Below are 16,772 nucleotides of genomic sequence, written 5' to 3'. Positions count from 1 at the left end.
CTCAACTAATGTTAGGCTATGGTTCTCCTATGATTATTTTACAAAAATCTTCTCGTAACGTTCTCCAAACATTCTGAGACTTCTAACATTACATGAACCTTTCTATAACGGTAGAGAACCTAACTGGAACGTTGCCATAAGGCTTTCCAAAGGGTTCTTGTATAGCATTGGTTAGGAGAACATTAATATAACCAAACAGGAACGGTACCCAAAGGTTATCCAAAGGTTCCCGCATTGCAAACTTTAGGAGAATGATCCATAAACCAAAACATGCAAGCAAAATTAACGTTATATATTTACGCTGAAAACATATTTCCTGGCAAACCATAGGACTCCAAAACAAACCTTCAGGATATCACTCCCGTAACTATAAAATAACATTCTCGGAACCATAAATTATTAGCTGCATATTCGAATACTTTTGCATTGCAAAAATGGTATGGAAACCCGTTTTTATATTATTATTATTTATGCCCATTTAACCCTTAAAACAATATTACAGGCAGTTTGTTAAACCTGAGTCAGACAGCGGGCGGACATGTGCGCTCCTATTTTACCCATGACCGCTGTATTGTAGGGCGGTGCTGTCGCAAGTGGGCAGCACAGCATCGTAAGGTTGTGTCCACCTCTCATCCCCCTTTCTCTGTAAACCCTGCAGGAAAAAGAACGGAAGATGGCAACTAAAGGACAACTGTTAGACGCAACGCCGTGCCATTTTACAACAACAGCAGACATCGATGCATCAACATAGGACAGGGGATACGCGGAAAATAACTAGAGGGGAATGGTAGTCCGCAAAAAGGTTAAGAGAGAACATTTGCAATTTGAAGTCTGTAGCTTTTCCCAGGCGTCGCTCGTCAGCATCAGCAACACATTGACATTGCTTACGCTGCTTGGCTGGCCTAATATACAAAATATCAAGTTAAAATTACCAGACTGAGATTTCTCTTTGTTATAGCTGCGCAGTGGAGTCTTCAAATAAATACCAATCAACGGATTTTTGTCAGTCTTACAAGAGAAAAAGGGAAGAATGAGGTAAGCGGCATTTGTCTCGTCTGACACACCATGCAAAATTATCAGACCGTATGGTATTTCACAATGTAAGGTGCCTAAATGCTGACAGATTTACTGTCTTTCGTGCTTTACGCTGCTAAATAGATAATTTGCTTTACTTGTTTTTATATTTTTGTCTTTCAAAATATATTTCTTCAATATGGGCATATTAGAGCGCTTGAAAAACGCAGTTACTAACAATGATGCGATCCGGCCAATGCAGCAGTGTGATCGCTTTTGGTGAACAGCGGTTTAATACGGCGCGGTGGGTTTCCTGCGGCACTGACATTAACGATACATACGTCTTCCATTACTTCATTATAATATTCAGTGTGTGATATACCCCTCTATACCGATTACCTTAGTCTTGCCTAGTGGTTTGTTATCCCTTTATCTTACATTGTTTAAACCTCCGCTTGTGTTCGTATTTGTAACACATTAGTGATGATGATGATGATGATGATGATGATGATTATACGATAAAATATGACATGGATATAATAAGTCGAGGGGTGCCGCAAGATCGTACTTGAAGGGGAGGACCGCCGTGGCCGCAGCATCGCATCCGGTTACCGGCGAAAGCAAATGACGAAATGGCCGTATTGACTGAACGTGATTGTCACAATGATCGTTATTATGCTCTTGTATACGTAACGATAATAATAATAATAATAATAATAATAATAAATTGTGATGGGGTGTTTTAAATAGTGAAAGGCCATACCCTCGCTAAAAATGTACTGCCTTGGGTTCGACTTATTTCTATAAAATGTGTAAAAATTCTCGCATTTTAGTAGCATTCAGCTATCACATTAAAAGGCAGAAGGGGGGGAAAGGCGAAACTATGCGGCTTATGCTATTACCACTCGCGAGTGCATAAACCCAGACTTTGCTCATTAAGGACATTGTTCTTGAAATTAATGAAAATATGACTGTTTGTCTGTGTATGTCGGTATGTAGACGCCAAAGGCAACCAACCCTCTAAATTTATCGATTATGCGCATATTTTAACAGCTGTATGAATTAAATATTTAAAATCATTACTTATTTAAATAACAGTTCACGATATTCTAGCTGTCAGTCATTTTACCCCACATTTAAAAGTAAACGTAAATGTATGACGAATAAATGCGAAACCTCCCGACGTTTTATTTGACGTATATCTGTTGTTTTACATATGTCTCTGTTTTTTCAATGTGCTGTTAATGGTTAAGAGTTAAATTCCTTTTATTGGGGCAGTTTGCAATTTTTCATTTTGACGGAGAAATGTTCGACAAAAACCACATAGGCCTAAAGAATAATAAAATAATAATAATAATTACAACGTATTATCTATCAGGCCATCCTTGGGCACACACACAGAAACAGTGCGACATTTACACAAAAAGCATGTAAACCACCAGCTGAAATCAGAGAGGAAAGACAAACAATCTGAGACTACGTGCAAATGCCATACATATCATGCAGGGGCCTGGATTCAAACCCACAACCTGACTATTGTTCACCCATTCAGCTACCATAATGTGCTATACAATAAAAACAGCAGTGATCTTACTTTGCCACTACATCAGTAGCATTATTTTCTAATTGCTGTTATTGACTGCTATGACTTACAGAGGGTGGTACTGTGGCTCGTTGGGTAACCCTGTTTGGAATCTCACATCCACTTTAGTTCTGTGTGGAGTTTGCATGTTCTCCCTGTGTCCCTGGATACTGTGGTGTCCTCCTGCAGCACAAAGACATGCAGTCATTATGTGCTTGTGAATGTGCATGTGCCCTGTGATGGACTGGCATCCCACCCAATGTCTCCAGCTGCGTCCCCTATACTGCCTAGGATAATGCTTCAGGCCCTGTGACCCTGACCAAGACATGTGGTTTGAAGATGGATAGTTGATTTATTGGTAACGGTATTAAATTGTTTTGAAAAGTCAATAGTGTAAACAGACCTACATGTGAGTTGTAAATATTGTAGCACCTGATTTTTTTAGATGTACACAACTTTCCAATACATCCTAGCACATTAGTATCTAAGTATAAGGGATGATTTTACATATAGGTCTTAATTACTGCATGTGGTCTTTGATGTAGATCTGTTAGATCAGGTGTAGGCAACCCTGAACTGGAGTGCCAGTTTTCTATCCTACTTGGTCTCTGTTGAACTACACCTGATCTCAGGCAGATAGTAAGTCATCAGGTTGAATGGAAAACCTACTGGATACTGGCACTCCAGGATCAGGACTGCCTACCCCTGAGCTAAATTATGTTTGAGTTATCCCCATAGCAGCTGGAAGTCTCATGATAATCATAATAAAAACTCCACACATTGCTTTTAGCTGCTTTTTTACATGGCCTACTAAAGATGGTATATAACAAAACAAAGCATCTTCTTACTGTCATTAAAATAAAATAGAATTTTGCATGCTTTCCCCAAAAACAACTTACAGTTTTAGTTGTTTTTATTGTTGTGTTTTTAATATTTTTTTTTATAAGTGCAATGTGCATGATTGCAGCAATAGGCCTTCCAACAATGCTTATACTTAGAAGAGGTCTATGTCTTTATGCCTGTTTACCCTAATAAATGCATTTGCTAATGTGAGTGATTTAAAGATATTTAAATGTGAAGTTATGAATACTTCATTTTAAATAGAATTCTGGGTTTTTAAATGAATAAATTTGGCCAGCACTATTGCCTCACATTTGCACGGTTTCGGGCTCGAATGCTACCACCCTGTGTTGCATCTGCGTTTCTTCCACAGAGCAACAACATCTTATGTAAGTTTAAATTTATGAATTGCCTTGCTGTAGATTGTTGTTCTGTCCAGGGCGCTTCCTGGGCTTGTACCCTTTTTCTGCCCAACATAGGCCCCCTTGACCCTGTACTGGGTAGGTGTTTGGAAGATGGATGAAGTATTAGCAGTGTTTCAGAAAATATATTCTGGAATGAAGAATGCGCTTCATTTGTACACTGTTTTCACTTTTAATAATTTAACAACTCTGAAATAATGCTAAAGCTGTGGAACTGTATTCATCACAAAATAATTCGCAGTAATGAGCCTTCCTACCCTTGTACATTGTTTCTATTCTGCTGTCGGAAGATTTATTTCACTTTTAGTTTAATTTGCTGAGCTGTAAAACACTCCAGTCATCCATGAAAATGAAAATAATGACACTTTATAGAAAGTTTCAAAAAGTAGTTAAAATGTTTTGAACCTGCCCTTTGATTCAGTATTGATGGGAGAAGCGTAAGAAATCACAATCTGTAAGCATTTATTACATGTAAGCAATTTGTCCCTTCATAATCCCCCATCCAGTGCAGGGTCTTGATGATGACATTTCACAATCTGCACAGCGAATTGGCCCCAGCACAATATTGAAATCAATTGAAGTATTCGGATTGGACACAGGTGGGGTCATTTATGTTACATATTAAGGCGTTCTGTGTAACCTAGTTCATCTGGGAGCTTTGTAGTGCAAAATGAGAGTGGTGCAGCATTTCAGTTGGTTATGCTGCCAGCTTATAACTCCTGGCTGGTGGGTTCATCTCTGAGTTTCCTCCAGGTGCAATGGTTACTCCCCACAGTTCAAAGACATGTAATTAGGTGAATATATGTCTTTGATTTGTCCATGATGTATCTGTGCCCTGTAATGGACTGACATCTTGCCCAGAGTGTTACCTACATTGTACCCTTTTTATTTCTCATTGAAATCTTACCACATGTTTTGTACATCAATGATGTGTTTAGTGTTTTTGTACTGGATATGGAGTTCACATTTGATGTACTTGTTCAGAATAAGATTTCAACCAAATCAAGGAAAATGGCACTTCCTTTTGGATACATTAACCTGTATCGTGACACAGAGGTCATTAGAAAGTCTCAATTTATTGTGTACATTCTTGGCATTCAGCATTCAGTAACTGAATGTTTTAATGATGCATGAAAACAGCAACTGTAGTCATAGAGTGAAATAATTTCACCCCATCAATATCACACCTGGAGAAAGAATAAAGGCGGTCTGAAATGGAGGAGTAGATCAGTAACAGGATTATCCTGGAGAAGATTCTGGGACAGGCAAGCAGCATCTGGTTGAGTTATTTTGGGGTCACGGGAGATTATCAAGGTAAGGTGCAGCACAGTTTTTAAAGTGTACAGCACACACTTTGATGTGCATGTTTCTTTAAGCCATAACTTGAACATTGTATACTGGGGACAGCACATTGCCACAGCACTGTGTTGAGGATAGCATTGTGTCAGGGACGGCACTGTGTCAGTGACAACTCTGTCAGGGAATACACTCTGTTGGGGTTTCATGGACAGCACTGTATGAGGGACAGCTCTGAGTCAGGGACAGCACTGTGTCATGGTATCTGGAGCTGCACTATGTCAGGGACAGCTCTGTGTTGGGGACAGCTCTGTGTCAGGGACAGCACTATTTTGTGGAAAGCTCTGTGTCAGGTCCAGTACTGTTTTGGGGACAGCTCTTTGTCATGGTTTCAGGAGCTGCATTGTATAGGGGACAGGTCTGTGTCGGGGACTCACTGTGTCAGGGCTTAGTGGGGACCATGTTATTATTGACCAAGACCTGGTAAAGAAAGCACGCCCAAAGGCCCATAAAAGTATTGACTAAGGGATTTCTGGAATGGGGAGCCCAATATACATGACATTGACAACTCAAACTCTTTAAGAGACACCAGGACCCAATTGTTCAAACAATTTAATCCAGATCAAAGTAATCCGGATTTTGAAATCCCTTGTTTTGCTATCCAGGATTTGGTAATCCATTTTACTTTTATGCTGGTTTTTCAAAGCAACACTGGATTGGATCACTGTTATCCAAATGCAGAATTTTCAGGATTACTAAATCTGGTTTACTAGTACATTAAATGGAACCAACAGTGTAGCCTACTGGCTATGTCAAGAACAACAGGTAGACCTAAAATACCAGTCACTACAAATAGCCATTATGTGTTTTAATTTGAACAAACAGAAAACACCACAATAAACCAGAGCAACCTCCAATGTTCTCTCAAAATGAGGGACACAACTGTAATTACTTCTGACTGGTGAATTGAATAATAGTAATTATTGTCATTAAAATACAATGGACATTAGAGCTTTTTGTTTTGAGCTTTGAGATTTTGTTTGAGTACAGATATCTCACGGGGATTTTTTTTCTCTTGACTATACCAAAAGGCTTCATGTCTGGATTTGGAATTGAGGTCCAGAGTTGAAGAACCCTGATCTAGATTAAAACCAAGATTGGATTAGGTGATCTGATCTGATTTCAGAATCCCTCTTTTCCCTTTGAACAACCTGTTTTCAAGATTCAATCCAATCCGTTATCTGAAATCCCATTGGATTACTTTTGAACAACTGGGCCCAGGGCCTAGTGATCGGGATTTTGAAACCCCTTGTTTTGCTATCCAGGATCTGGTAATATATTTTACTTTTATGCCAGTTTTTCAAAGCAACACTGGATTGGATCACTGTTATCCAAATACAGAATTTTCAGGATTACCAAAGCTGGTTTTCTAGTGCTTTGTCCTCTCTACCATTTAATGAACTGAAACATCCTACTATGGTGGAATAATGGCACCCAACACCCTCCAACTTGCTTGGTTTTGTGCCACTCTGAAATTAAGCCCTTTTGACAAACCAATCAGCTCGTTACTGCTTAATGAGTGTGTGACCATTTAAAATCACCCATTTCTTACACACCTATGTCATAGGTTTACAGAGGTATCAGCATGGCAGGTATTGTTCATCATCACCACCACAGGTTGGGAAGGAGAAGATACCGTGAAAGGGTGTATGCTGAGCATGCCCAACCACTTGAGCAATATACTACAGAGGAACTATATGCCTGCTTTTGCTTTGGGAGAGATGATATCAAGTACATTGCAGACCTTGTCAGGCCAAAGTTACAGCACAGAAGCCAAAAGAGTCATGCTCTGTCTGTGGAGGAACATTGCCTAATTGCACTGTGCTTTTATGCCTCTGGGACTTTCAACCAGGTTGTTGGTGACAATATGGAAGTGGAAAAATCAACAATTAGTAATGTGGTGAAAGCTGTCTCAGTTGCATTGGCCAGTCAGTGAATCTTTTTCATTTCCCAAGGATGACCAAATGGCTCAAACTACGTGCAGTTTTTATCTTTTGGGGATCATGCCTAATACTAACGGTGTTATTGATTGTACTCGTATGCATATCCAAGCACCTCAGGAGAGGGAGGGGGAGTATGTGAACCGAACAGGGAGGCACAGCATCAATATCCAACTTGTGGGCAACGTTTACCACATCATCACAAACTGTGTTGTCTAGTGGCCAGGGTCTGTCCATGATGCACGTGTACTGAGGGAGAGCGCACTCTACAGAGAGCTCCAGTCTGACCAACCAAATGGCATAATACTGGGAGACATTTCTTATCCACTCTTACCATGGCTGATGACCCATTTTCCAGTTGCAAACACACCTAAGCAGGCACGTTGCAACTCTACACATTGCAAAAGAAGATGTGCAATTGAGCTTTTAAATGGACTACTGAAGAGGCGCTTTGCATGCCTTAACTACTTGCGGGTGGAACCTGCATGCCATATAATATTAGCCTGTATTGTCTTACATGACATCGCCACCAGGCATAACGTTCCTCTTGATGACATATATGATGGACTTGAGCTTGATGAAGAGCAACCAGAGCAACCTCCAATGTTCTTTCCAAATGAGGGACAGTCTGGACATTTGGTCAGGGATGCAATTGTAAGACATTACTTCTGACTGATGAATTGTGCAATAGTAATTATTTATGGAGTGAGATCACTGCCAAATATACGAGAGCGCAGACGCATAGATAAACCGAGCAAAACAGACACTGCGAGCGCGCACTGCGCCTTTGAATCGCAGATAAGAGCACTCGCTTCTCGCAGCCTCGCGCTCGATTCACTGTTTCGCGCTCGCTTCTCGCAGCCTCATGCTCGATTCACCGTTTCTTGCGCACTTCTTAGTTTTCTGCTCGCTTCCAAAATCCCTGCGCGCTTCGCAATTTTCTGCTCGTTTTGTAATTAAAACAGGAAATTACGTCAGAGATTCAAGGCGTGGTAGCTGATTTCTGAGACTGTCGATTGAAAGCGCACAAAAGGGTATGGCATTGGCTGCAGAACGTGCACTCTTAGCTATATGCATGCTCAGCCACAACGGGAAGTGCAACCGGGGAATCGATTCCTAATTGCTAGTTAGTGCTAATAAAGTGTAAAAATGGTACGTTTTCGAACGATATAAAATATTCTAAATCTGGCCTTTATTGGTCAGCGGGCGTGAGGTGGAGGCCGCCGGAGCAGTAGGCGACCGTGAGGCTGAAGCAAGGGCTGAAGGGTACATCGAGGGTGGCGAGGACGCAGGTTAAAGGGCTGGTGGAGATGGCGAGGAGGGAGCTGAAAGGGACTGTGGCGGAGGGGAGAGGGGAGCCGTAGCTGTGGCCAGCGGGGGCGCAACCACAGCCAGTTCAGGTGCAGACAACCCACGAGTCACGGGCGGAGAACCCGCAGCCGATCGAAGAGGCGCCGGGCGGGGGACCCGACGAGGTGCCCTGGGTGAAGCCGGGACCAACCGCCGAGTTGGAACCTGGGGTAGTAAGGGTAATTCCGGGAGTCTACCCCGATGTCAGTGTCCCCTCCCTTTCCGGGAGGCCGAGAGGCAGAAACCCGGCCGTGAACCACCGTGATGAGGTGCCGATGGTTGGGGTGACCCCCTGGAGGGGTCCACGGGCATGGTCAGAGCGATCCCCGAGTGGTCCCACTACAGCTCCTCCTCCAGCTTCATTGTGGAGGAAGGAGCAGGGATCAGGTCATCAGGGACCTCCTCGGGGACGGGGCCGAGGGAGCCGGGACCGCGGAGACTGGGAGCTCATGGGGCTGGACCCTCGTGCGGTAGCGCGTTGGCTGCTGGGGCTGGAGCCGACGGGCATGGCATGGGCGGAGCCTGGGCCGGGACGTCGGGTACAGGCGGAGCTGGGGCCAACTCCTTACAGGGTGGAGCGTGGACTACAGGAGTGGATATCACAGGGACTGGCTCCTCGGGAGCGGACGCCAGAGCAGGAGCTGTGGGCACGGGGACCTCGGGCGCCAGAGCAGGAGCCGTGGGCGCGGGGACCTCCAGGGGCACACCGGAACGGCCCGGTCTGGAGTCCCAGAAAGCAGGGCAGAGGCTGCCGGGTCGGGGACCACTGGGGGCAGGGCTTCAGCCTCTGGCACTGAAACCCTGGGGGATGAAGCAGGAGGCGCAGGAACCACGGGGGACTGAGCAGGAGGCGCAGGATCCACGGGGGACTGAGCAGGAGGCGCAGGATCCACGGGGGACTGAGCAGGAGGTGCAGGAACCTCGGGGAGCTGAGCGGGGGCAAGAGCAGGGACCGTTGGGCCAGGAACCACGGGCACAGCCAGAACCTCCGGGGGTGGTGCAGGAACCTCCAGGAGCTGAGCATTCACCCCTGGCCTGGGAACCCCCAAGCAGGGACTGGAACCACCAGGGGCAAAGCAGGGACCTCAGGAGCCACGGGGGACTGAGCAGGACCCACAGGGGATGGCAGCGATGCTGCCGGGACCTCGGGCGACGAAGCAAGAACCGTGGAGGGCACGGCAGCCTCAGGAGGTGGTGCAGCAGCCACAGCATGAGGCTTGGGCGGTGTATGAAACGTCGACACTGGGCCAGCAGGGGGCACCGCAGCAACCTCTGAGGGTGGCACAAGAGCAGGAGGCACAGGAACCTTTGGGGGCGCCGCAGGAGCAGGAGGCACGGGAACTACTGTGGGGGCTGCGGGAACAGCCGGCACAGGAACTACTGGGGGCGCTGCTCAGTTCGGGAACTTAGGGACCCGCAGGATGGAGTCCCAAATGGACCTGGCCCCTTTACGGGCCAGGCACGTCCCGGAAAAGGGGCAAGCAGCTGACGTGGACAGCGATGCAGTGGGCGGATGGTCAGGGCAGGCGGTAACAGGAGCGAACACCGCCGGGTTCAGAATTGGAAGGGGGTTCTCCCAACACCTGGCTAAGGAAGCAGCAGAGAGAGAGACAGCCCCCAGACACACCTCCTGCACGTCTTCCTGCCCGCGTTTTCTCCACTTTTTCTTCCGCCTTCCTGCGGTGGGTGGCGGCGTTTCGGGTACCTCCGGTTGCTCAGAGAGCAGACCAAATGGCAGTCCGCTTGCGAGGGCTACCTTCCACATGTTTGCTTCTGCCACCCCGCTTCTCAGCCGGGTAGGGACATCTTCTCTTAAACGTCCCTGCTCTGGCTGGCTATAGCCAGAAGGAGGGGATCCTCTCGGACTTAGAGCAAGCCAATACATAACCTCGTCAACTAGACCAAGGTAGGAATCCTTAGTCAGGGGGGTTACCTGTTTTACGAGTCCAGTCATTCTGTCACGCTTGATGGCACACAGAGCGTAGGCAAAAGCACAGGACGCCAAGAGTCTGGGCAAATATGGGGTTTAATTGAAGTGGCAACAAAAGGAACAGGCAAAACGCAGGCTGATATCACAATGACCGGACTGGGGAAACAAACAGAAACACAGACTAAATACAATGGACTAATGATAGGAACAGCTGGTAAACACGGGGAATCCACACAAGGTTAACGAGGGGGTGTGGCACACGGAAGGAGCGGACGATCAGGGCAGGACATAATGGCTATTCTTGAACAGGAGTAATCTGTTTAATTGTTCAATTTAACGGTGGAACACAGAGAAATACCCCAACTTTCTGACCTGAAAATTAGCTTGAATAAGGGACAGGTTTTTATAGCAAAACTTTTTATTAAATTTATTCTTTTTCAAAAGTAACTGCAGTTTGTAGAACAGGAATACCCAACTCCAGTCCTGGAGGGCCAGAGCCCTACACATTTTTGGGTTTCCCCTCATTTAACACACCTGATTGTACTAATTACCACACAGCTCTTGAGCTGAATCATTTATGGAACAGGGAAAGAACTAAGCTACACAGGGCTCCGGCCCTCCTGGACTGGAGTTGGGCACCCCTGTTGTAGAACATGGTCAAAATTGTGTTCTTGGAAGAGTTAAATAAACCAATTAAGTGTATCTTATACAGGGGTCACCAACTCCGGTCCTGGAGGGCTACTATCCAGTAAGTTTTCTATCCTACCTGGCTTCTGATGAGCCACACCTGCTCCTAGTATTTACACTAATCACTAGTGTGGCTCATCAGAAGTTGGTGACCCCTGAATCTTATACACTCACCTAAAGGATTATTAGGAACACCAAACTAATACGGTGTTTGACCCCCTTTTGCCTTCAGAATTGCCTTAATTCTACAAGGTGCTGAAAGCATTCTTTAGAAATGTTGGCCCATATTGATAGGATAGCATCTTGCAGTTGATGGAGATTTGTGGGATGCACATCCAGGGCACGAAGCTCCCGTTCCACCACATCCCAAAGATGCTCTATTGGGTTGAGATCTGGTGACTGTGGGGGCCATTGTAGTAGTGAATTCATTGTCATGTTCAAGAAACCAATTTGAAATGATTCGAGCTTTGTGACATGGTGCATTATCCTGCTGGAAGTAGCCATCAGAGGATGGGTACATGGTGGTCATAAAGGGATGGACATGGTCAGAAACAATGCTCAGGTAGGCCGTGGCATTTAAACGATGCCCAATTGGCACTAAGGGGCCTAAAGTGTGCCAAGAAAACATCCCCCACACCATTACACCACCACCACCAGCCTGCACAGTGGTAACAAGGCATATGGATCCATGTTCTCATTCTGTTAACGCCAAATTCTGACTCTACCATTTGAATGTCTCAAGAGAAATCGAGACTCATCAGACCAGGCAACATTTTTCCAGTCTTCAACTGTCCAATTTTGGTGAGCTCATGCAAATTGTAGCCTATTTTTCCTATTTGTAGTGGAGATGAGTGGTACCCGGTGGGGTCTTCTGCTGTTGTAGCCCATCCGCTTCAAGGTTGTGCGTGTTGTGGCTTCATAAATGCTTTGCTGCATACCTCGGTTGTAACGAGTGGTTATTTCAGTCAAAGCTGCTCTTCTATCAGCTTGAATCAGTCGGCCCATTCTCCTCTGACCTCTAGCATCAACAAGGCATTTTCGCCCACAGGACTGCCGCATACTGGATGTTTTTCCCTTTGCACACCATTCTTTGTAAACCCTAGAAATGGTTGTGCGTGAAAATCCCAGTAACTGAGCAGATTGTGAAATACTCAGACCGGCCCGTCTGGCACCAACACCCATGCCACGCTCAAAATTGCTTACATCACCTTTCTTTCCCATTCTGACATTCAGTTGAGTTCAGGAGATTGTCATGACCAGGACCACACCCCTAAATGCATTGAAGCAACTGCCATGTGATTGGTTGATTAGATAATTGCATTAATGAGAAATTTAACAGGTGTTCCTAATAATCCTTTAGGTGAGTGTATATTAATCTAAATGTTCCAAAGTAATGTATGCTAATGGATCCTCACTAATATGATTAATATGATTCACAAGACAATAAGGTTTAATGTCATGAATTGAAGCTGGTACAATGAAAGACAAAAACAAGAGCATGGTCAAAAGACTGGCAAGGGTCAAAACTGGCATGCAACATGGTCAAAGGTATCAAAGCACAAGGCATTTGTGTACTCAGAAGACAAGCAATGGTCAAAAACAAGCAGACACAGGAAATAGGCAAAAGACTTGGGCAGAATCAGAAACACAAGAAGAAAAGCAAAGGTCAAAAAAATAAAGCAAGGCAAGATGAAGATAACCACTCAAATGCAAGACAAAACACTGACAATCTCACAAAAAAAATGGTTGCGAGGAAAAGGGCTAAATTGGGCAAGAGAACAAGACACAGGTGGGCACAATGAAATAATCAAGGTAATTGAGGGAATGGAACAGGACGTGCCTGCAAGGGTTTCTGGGGACTGGAGTCTGCTACAGTCAGACTGTGATTGGTGTCCCATTTGTATGTTCTTCCATTGTGCACATGGGTTTCTTGCTCATGCTTCGATACCCTCCCTCATTTCCTTAGTGAGTATGTCACTATGAGTGCATCAGAGTGTCTACTACCTTGTTCCCTGTGCTGTTGGGGATAGACTATGATGTGTGGGTCAATCTAAAAGACCCTTAAAAGACCAATAAAAAATGCCTAATTTAATATACAGTATGTAATATGGGTCTAGGAAGGTTTTTTATTTAAAATGAATAAAATGAATATGATTTCTGCCACAGTTGATTAGTGTCAAAGCATATTAGTGTCCTGTGTGCTAATACCTGGCCAAGGTTAGGGGTGGCTATTATATTCTTCTACAGTCATGTGAAAAAATTAGGACACCCCATTAAATATTTAGTTCTTCATTAAGAAATATCAAAATATCATTATTAAATATTCTTTCAAATTATATCAGTAGATAGAGCTGATGTAATTGCATGCAAAAACTAGAAACATATTCACTTATTTAACAAAGGAAATTAACCAAGATGCCAGTTCTTACTGAGGAAAAAGTTAGGACACCCTGTGCCCTAATAACTAGTATTTCCCCCTTTAGCTGAAATAACCTAAATGAGATGTTTCCTATAACCATCTATTAATCTCTGACATTGACTGGCAGAAAGTTTTCCCTACTCTCCAATGCAGAATTCCTTAAGCTGTGTGATGTTTGAAGGGTGTCCTGCATGCACTTCTGCTTCAAATCACCATACAGCATCTCAATAGGATTCAGATCCGGCTTTGACTTGACCATTCCAGAACTCTCCATTTATTCTTGTAAGCCATTCCTTGGTAGATTTCCTGGAAAGTTTTGGGTCATTCTCATTTGCATGGTCCACCCCACTTCAGCTTCAACATCTGGACAGATGTTTTCACATTGTCCTCAAGCACCCTATGATGAAGAATTCATAGTGGATTCTATGATGGTGAGCTGGCCAGGTTCTGCTGCAGCAAAGCAGCCCCAAACCATGACATTTCCACCCCCATGCTTCACGGTTGGTATGAGGTTCTTTTGCTCAAAAGTTGTCTTTGGTTTACACCAAACATGTCCTCTGTTACTGTGCCTAAATAATTCAATTTCAGATTCATCAGTCCAAAGCATGTTGTTCCAAAAGTCCCAATCTTTGTCTAGGTGGTCTCTGGCAAACTTCAGTGTTGCCCAGATGTTTTTTTGACAGCAAGGGTTTCCTCCTTGCACAGCTCCCATGAAAATCAAACTTGTGCAGTCTCTTTCTGATGGTAGATGCATGTACCTTGACATGAACTGTGGCAAGAGCTTCCTGTATGACCCGTGATGACCTTTTAGGATTTTTGGAGACTTACTTCAGCATCTTGCGGTCGGTTCTTTGCCTGAACTTGCTTGGACAGCCTACCCTGGCCATACTGGCAGTTGTTTTAAATGTTCACCACTTAATTATTCTCCAGATAGTGGAATGGCTGATTGCAAACTCTCTTGAGATCTTTTTGTATCCTTCTCAGACTCATATGCATCTATAAGCTTCTTTCTGAAGGCCTCAGCGAGCTCTTTGGATCTCACCATGGTGATACCACTCATTTCAACAATCAAGAGCAAACCAAACTAATTGTCTATCGTTTAAATAAGACAGGCTCCACCAAAAAGCTCTGTAATGATGTTCTGATCATTTCCCCCTGATGTGGTGCACCTGAATCTAATTCTAGGAATTTTAAATTGTGATGAATGTGAGGGTGTCCTAACTTTTTCCTCAGTGGAAATTAGGATCGCAGTTAAGTTCTTTTCATAAATAAGTGAATTTGTTTCTTGTTTTTGCATAGATGATGCAATTTCATCACTGTCATCTACAAGATATAATTTGAAAGAAGATTTAATACCAATATGTTGCAATTTCTTAATAAAAAACTAAATGTTTAATGGGGTGTCCTAATTTTTTCACATGACTGTGAAGCATGATTTTGAGCATTTTTGGTTTTCTGCAGGGTCAGGCCTTTTTTTCCCTGTGCATATCTATTTTTATTCAACTCACATCACCTAAAATTCTATTCTCTTCATGGCCAGTAATTTTACTCATGTGCAAGTCATTCATCCATGCATCTGTCTTGCATGGACACATGTCCACTACAGTGTAATGATGATGATGATGATGAAAACCCTTTATTGCTGTTACAATGCACCATGTCACTAGTCACAAGTACCAGCGAAAAGCAGGCCATCAACCCGACCATACATATACACACATCACATTACAGGGGGTAGACAGGTCAGGAAGACAGGGGATATAGGAAAAAACAGAGAAAACAGGATTACATGACGAGAGAGGAGGAGAATAAAAATAAATAAAGAAGCCAGTGTCAGATTAATGTTTACCTGTGAAAAGTATAAAAGTATGGGAACTGCTTGGACTTGTAATTCTAATGTTTTTCAGTTAGAGAGTCCAAAAGTATATTGTATTGAAAGTACAAGAGGTGGCACGTATCCAGAATAAGACATAACTATTTTGTTGAAAGTTTAAATGGTGGGATGTAGTGGGAGTAGCATATCATTGGGCATGGACGTACTGTAGGTTTCATATCAACATTGGGGTGGACGGGTATATCGGGGCTAGAGGTGTGATGTCATGTTGCATTATAGAGCGATTCTGTAGTGGCTATTATTATGATTAGAGGTGTTTTAGACATTTTAAACATTCAATACTTGCGTATCCTCTTTTGTAAGGTTTTGAAATTGAATTGCAAATGCCTCAAAAACGCTTAAAATTAGCTGTACAAGCAAGGTGAAGCAGTACACTATGTAGGCCTATGTTTCTAGTAGCCAAATTAAAGATTTTTTTGGCATACATTTTTTCATTTGTTTTTATAAGTTTAAAAATATTAATATATAAAGTATATAAGAACATAAAAACTATACAAACGAGAGGAGGCCATTCGGCCCATCGAGCTCGCTTGGGGAGAACTTAACTAATAGCTCAGAGTTGTTAAAATCTTATCTAGCTCTGATTTAAAGGAACCCAAGGATTCAGCTTGCACTACGTTATCAGGAAGACTATTCCATACTCTGACTACACGTTGTGTAAAGAAGTGCTTCCTTAAATCCAGTTTGAAATGTTCTCCCGCTAATTTCCACCTATGGCCACGAGTTTTTGTATTTGAACTAATGCTGAAGTAACTATTCGGTTGAACAGCATCCAAACCTGTTAGAATCTTATAGACCTGGATCATGTCCCCCCTCAGTCTCCTTTGCTTGAGGCTGAACAGATTTAGCTCAAATAACCTTTCCTCGTATGACATTCCTCTAAGACCAGGAATCATTCTTGTGGCCCTACGCTGCACCTTTTCTAAGGCCGCTATGTCCTTTTTAAGATATGGTGACCAAACCTGTATACAATATTCTAGGTGAGGTCTCACCAAGGAATTGTATAATCTTAGCATTACCTCCCTTGACTTAAACTCCACACACCTGGAGATATACCCCAACATCCTATTGGCCTTTTTTATTGCTTCCCCGCACTGGCGAGAATGAGACATGGAAGCATCAACATACACACCAAGGTCTTTCTCATAATCAGCTACCTTTATTTCAGTAGGTCCCATAAAATACCTGTACTTTATATTTCTGCTCCCTACATGGAGTACCTTACATTTGTCTATGTTAAATTTCATCTGCCAGGTGTCAGCCCAGTCACTAATTAAATTAAGATCCCGCTGTAGCTGCTGAGCCGCTAGTTCAGTATCTGCTACACCACCCACCTTG

The 16,772-nt window shown here is 43.6% G+C and overlaps 1 protein-coding gene across 2 annotated transcripts in view; it reads left to right on the top strand.

The window, feature by feature from the left end:
* The first annotated feature begins 556 nt into the window (after positions 1–556).
* LOC111833683 (ena/VASP-like protein) overlaps positions 557–16,772 on the top strand; it is a 64,499-nt gene continuing 48,283 nt past the window's right edge. Inside the window, exon 1 of one of the 2 annotated variants that reach the window (XM_072702506.1) lies at positions 557–1,035. In XM_072702506.1, coding sequence (XP_072558607.1) covers positions 1,031–1,035 — 5 coding nt within the window. In that variant the 5' untranslated portion in view covers positions 557–1,030. The remainder of the gene's footprint in view (positions 1,036–16,772) is intronic. The other variant, XM_023792196.2, reaches the window with a different exon arrangement.

Source organism: Paramormyrops kingsleyae, chromosome 19 (genome assembly GCF_048594095.1).
Source record: "Paramormyrops kingsleyae isolate MSU_618 chromosome 19, PKINGS_0.4, whole genome shotgun sequence".
Classification (NCBI taxonomy): Eukaryota; Metazoa; Chordata; class Actinopteri; order Osteoglossiformes; family Mormyridae; genus Paramormyrops; species Paramormyrops kingsleyae.
Note: the sequence above shows the minus strand (reverse complement) of the source record. Positions and strands in the feature narration are given on the sequence as shown.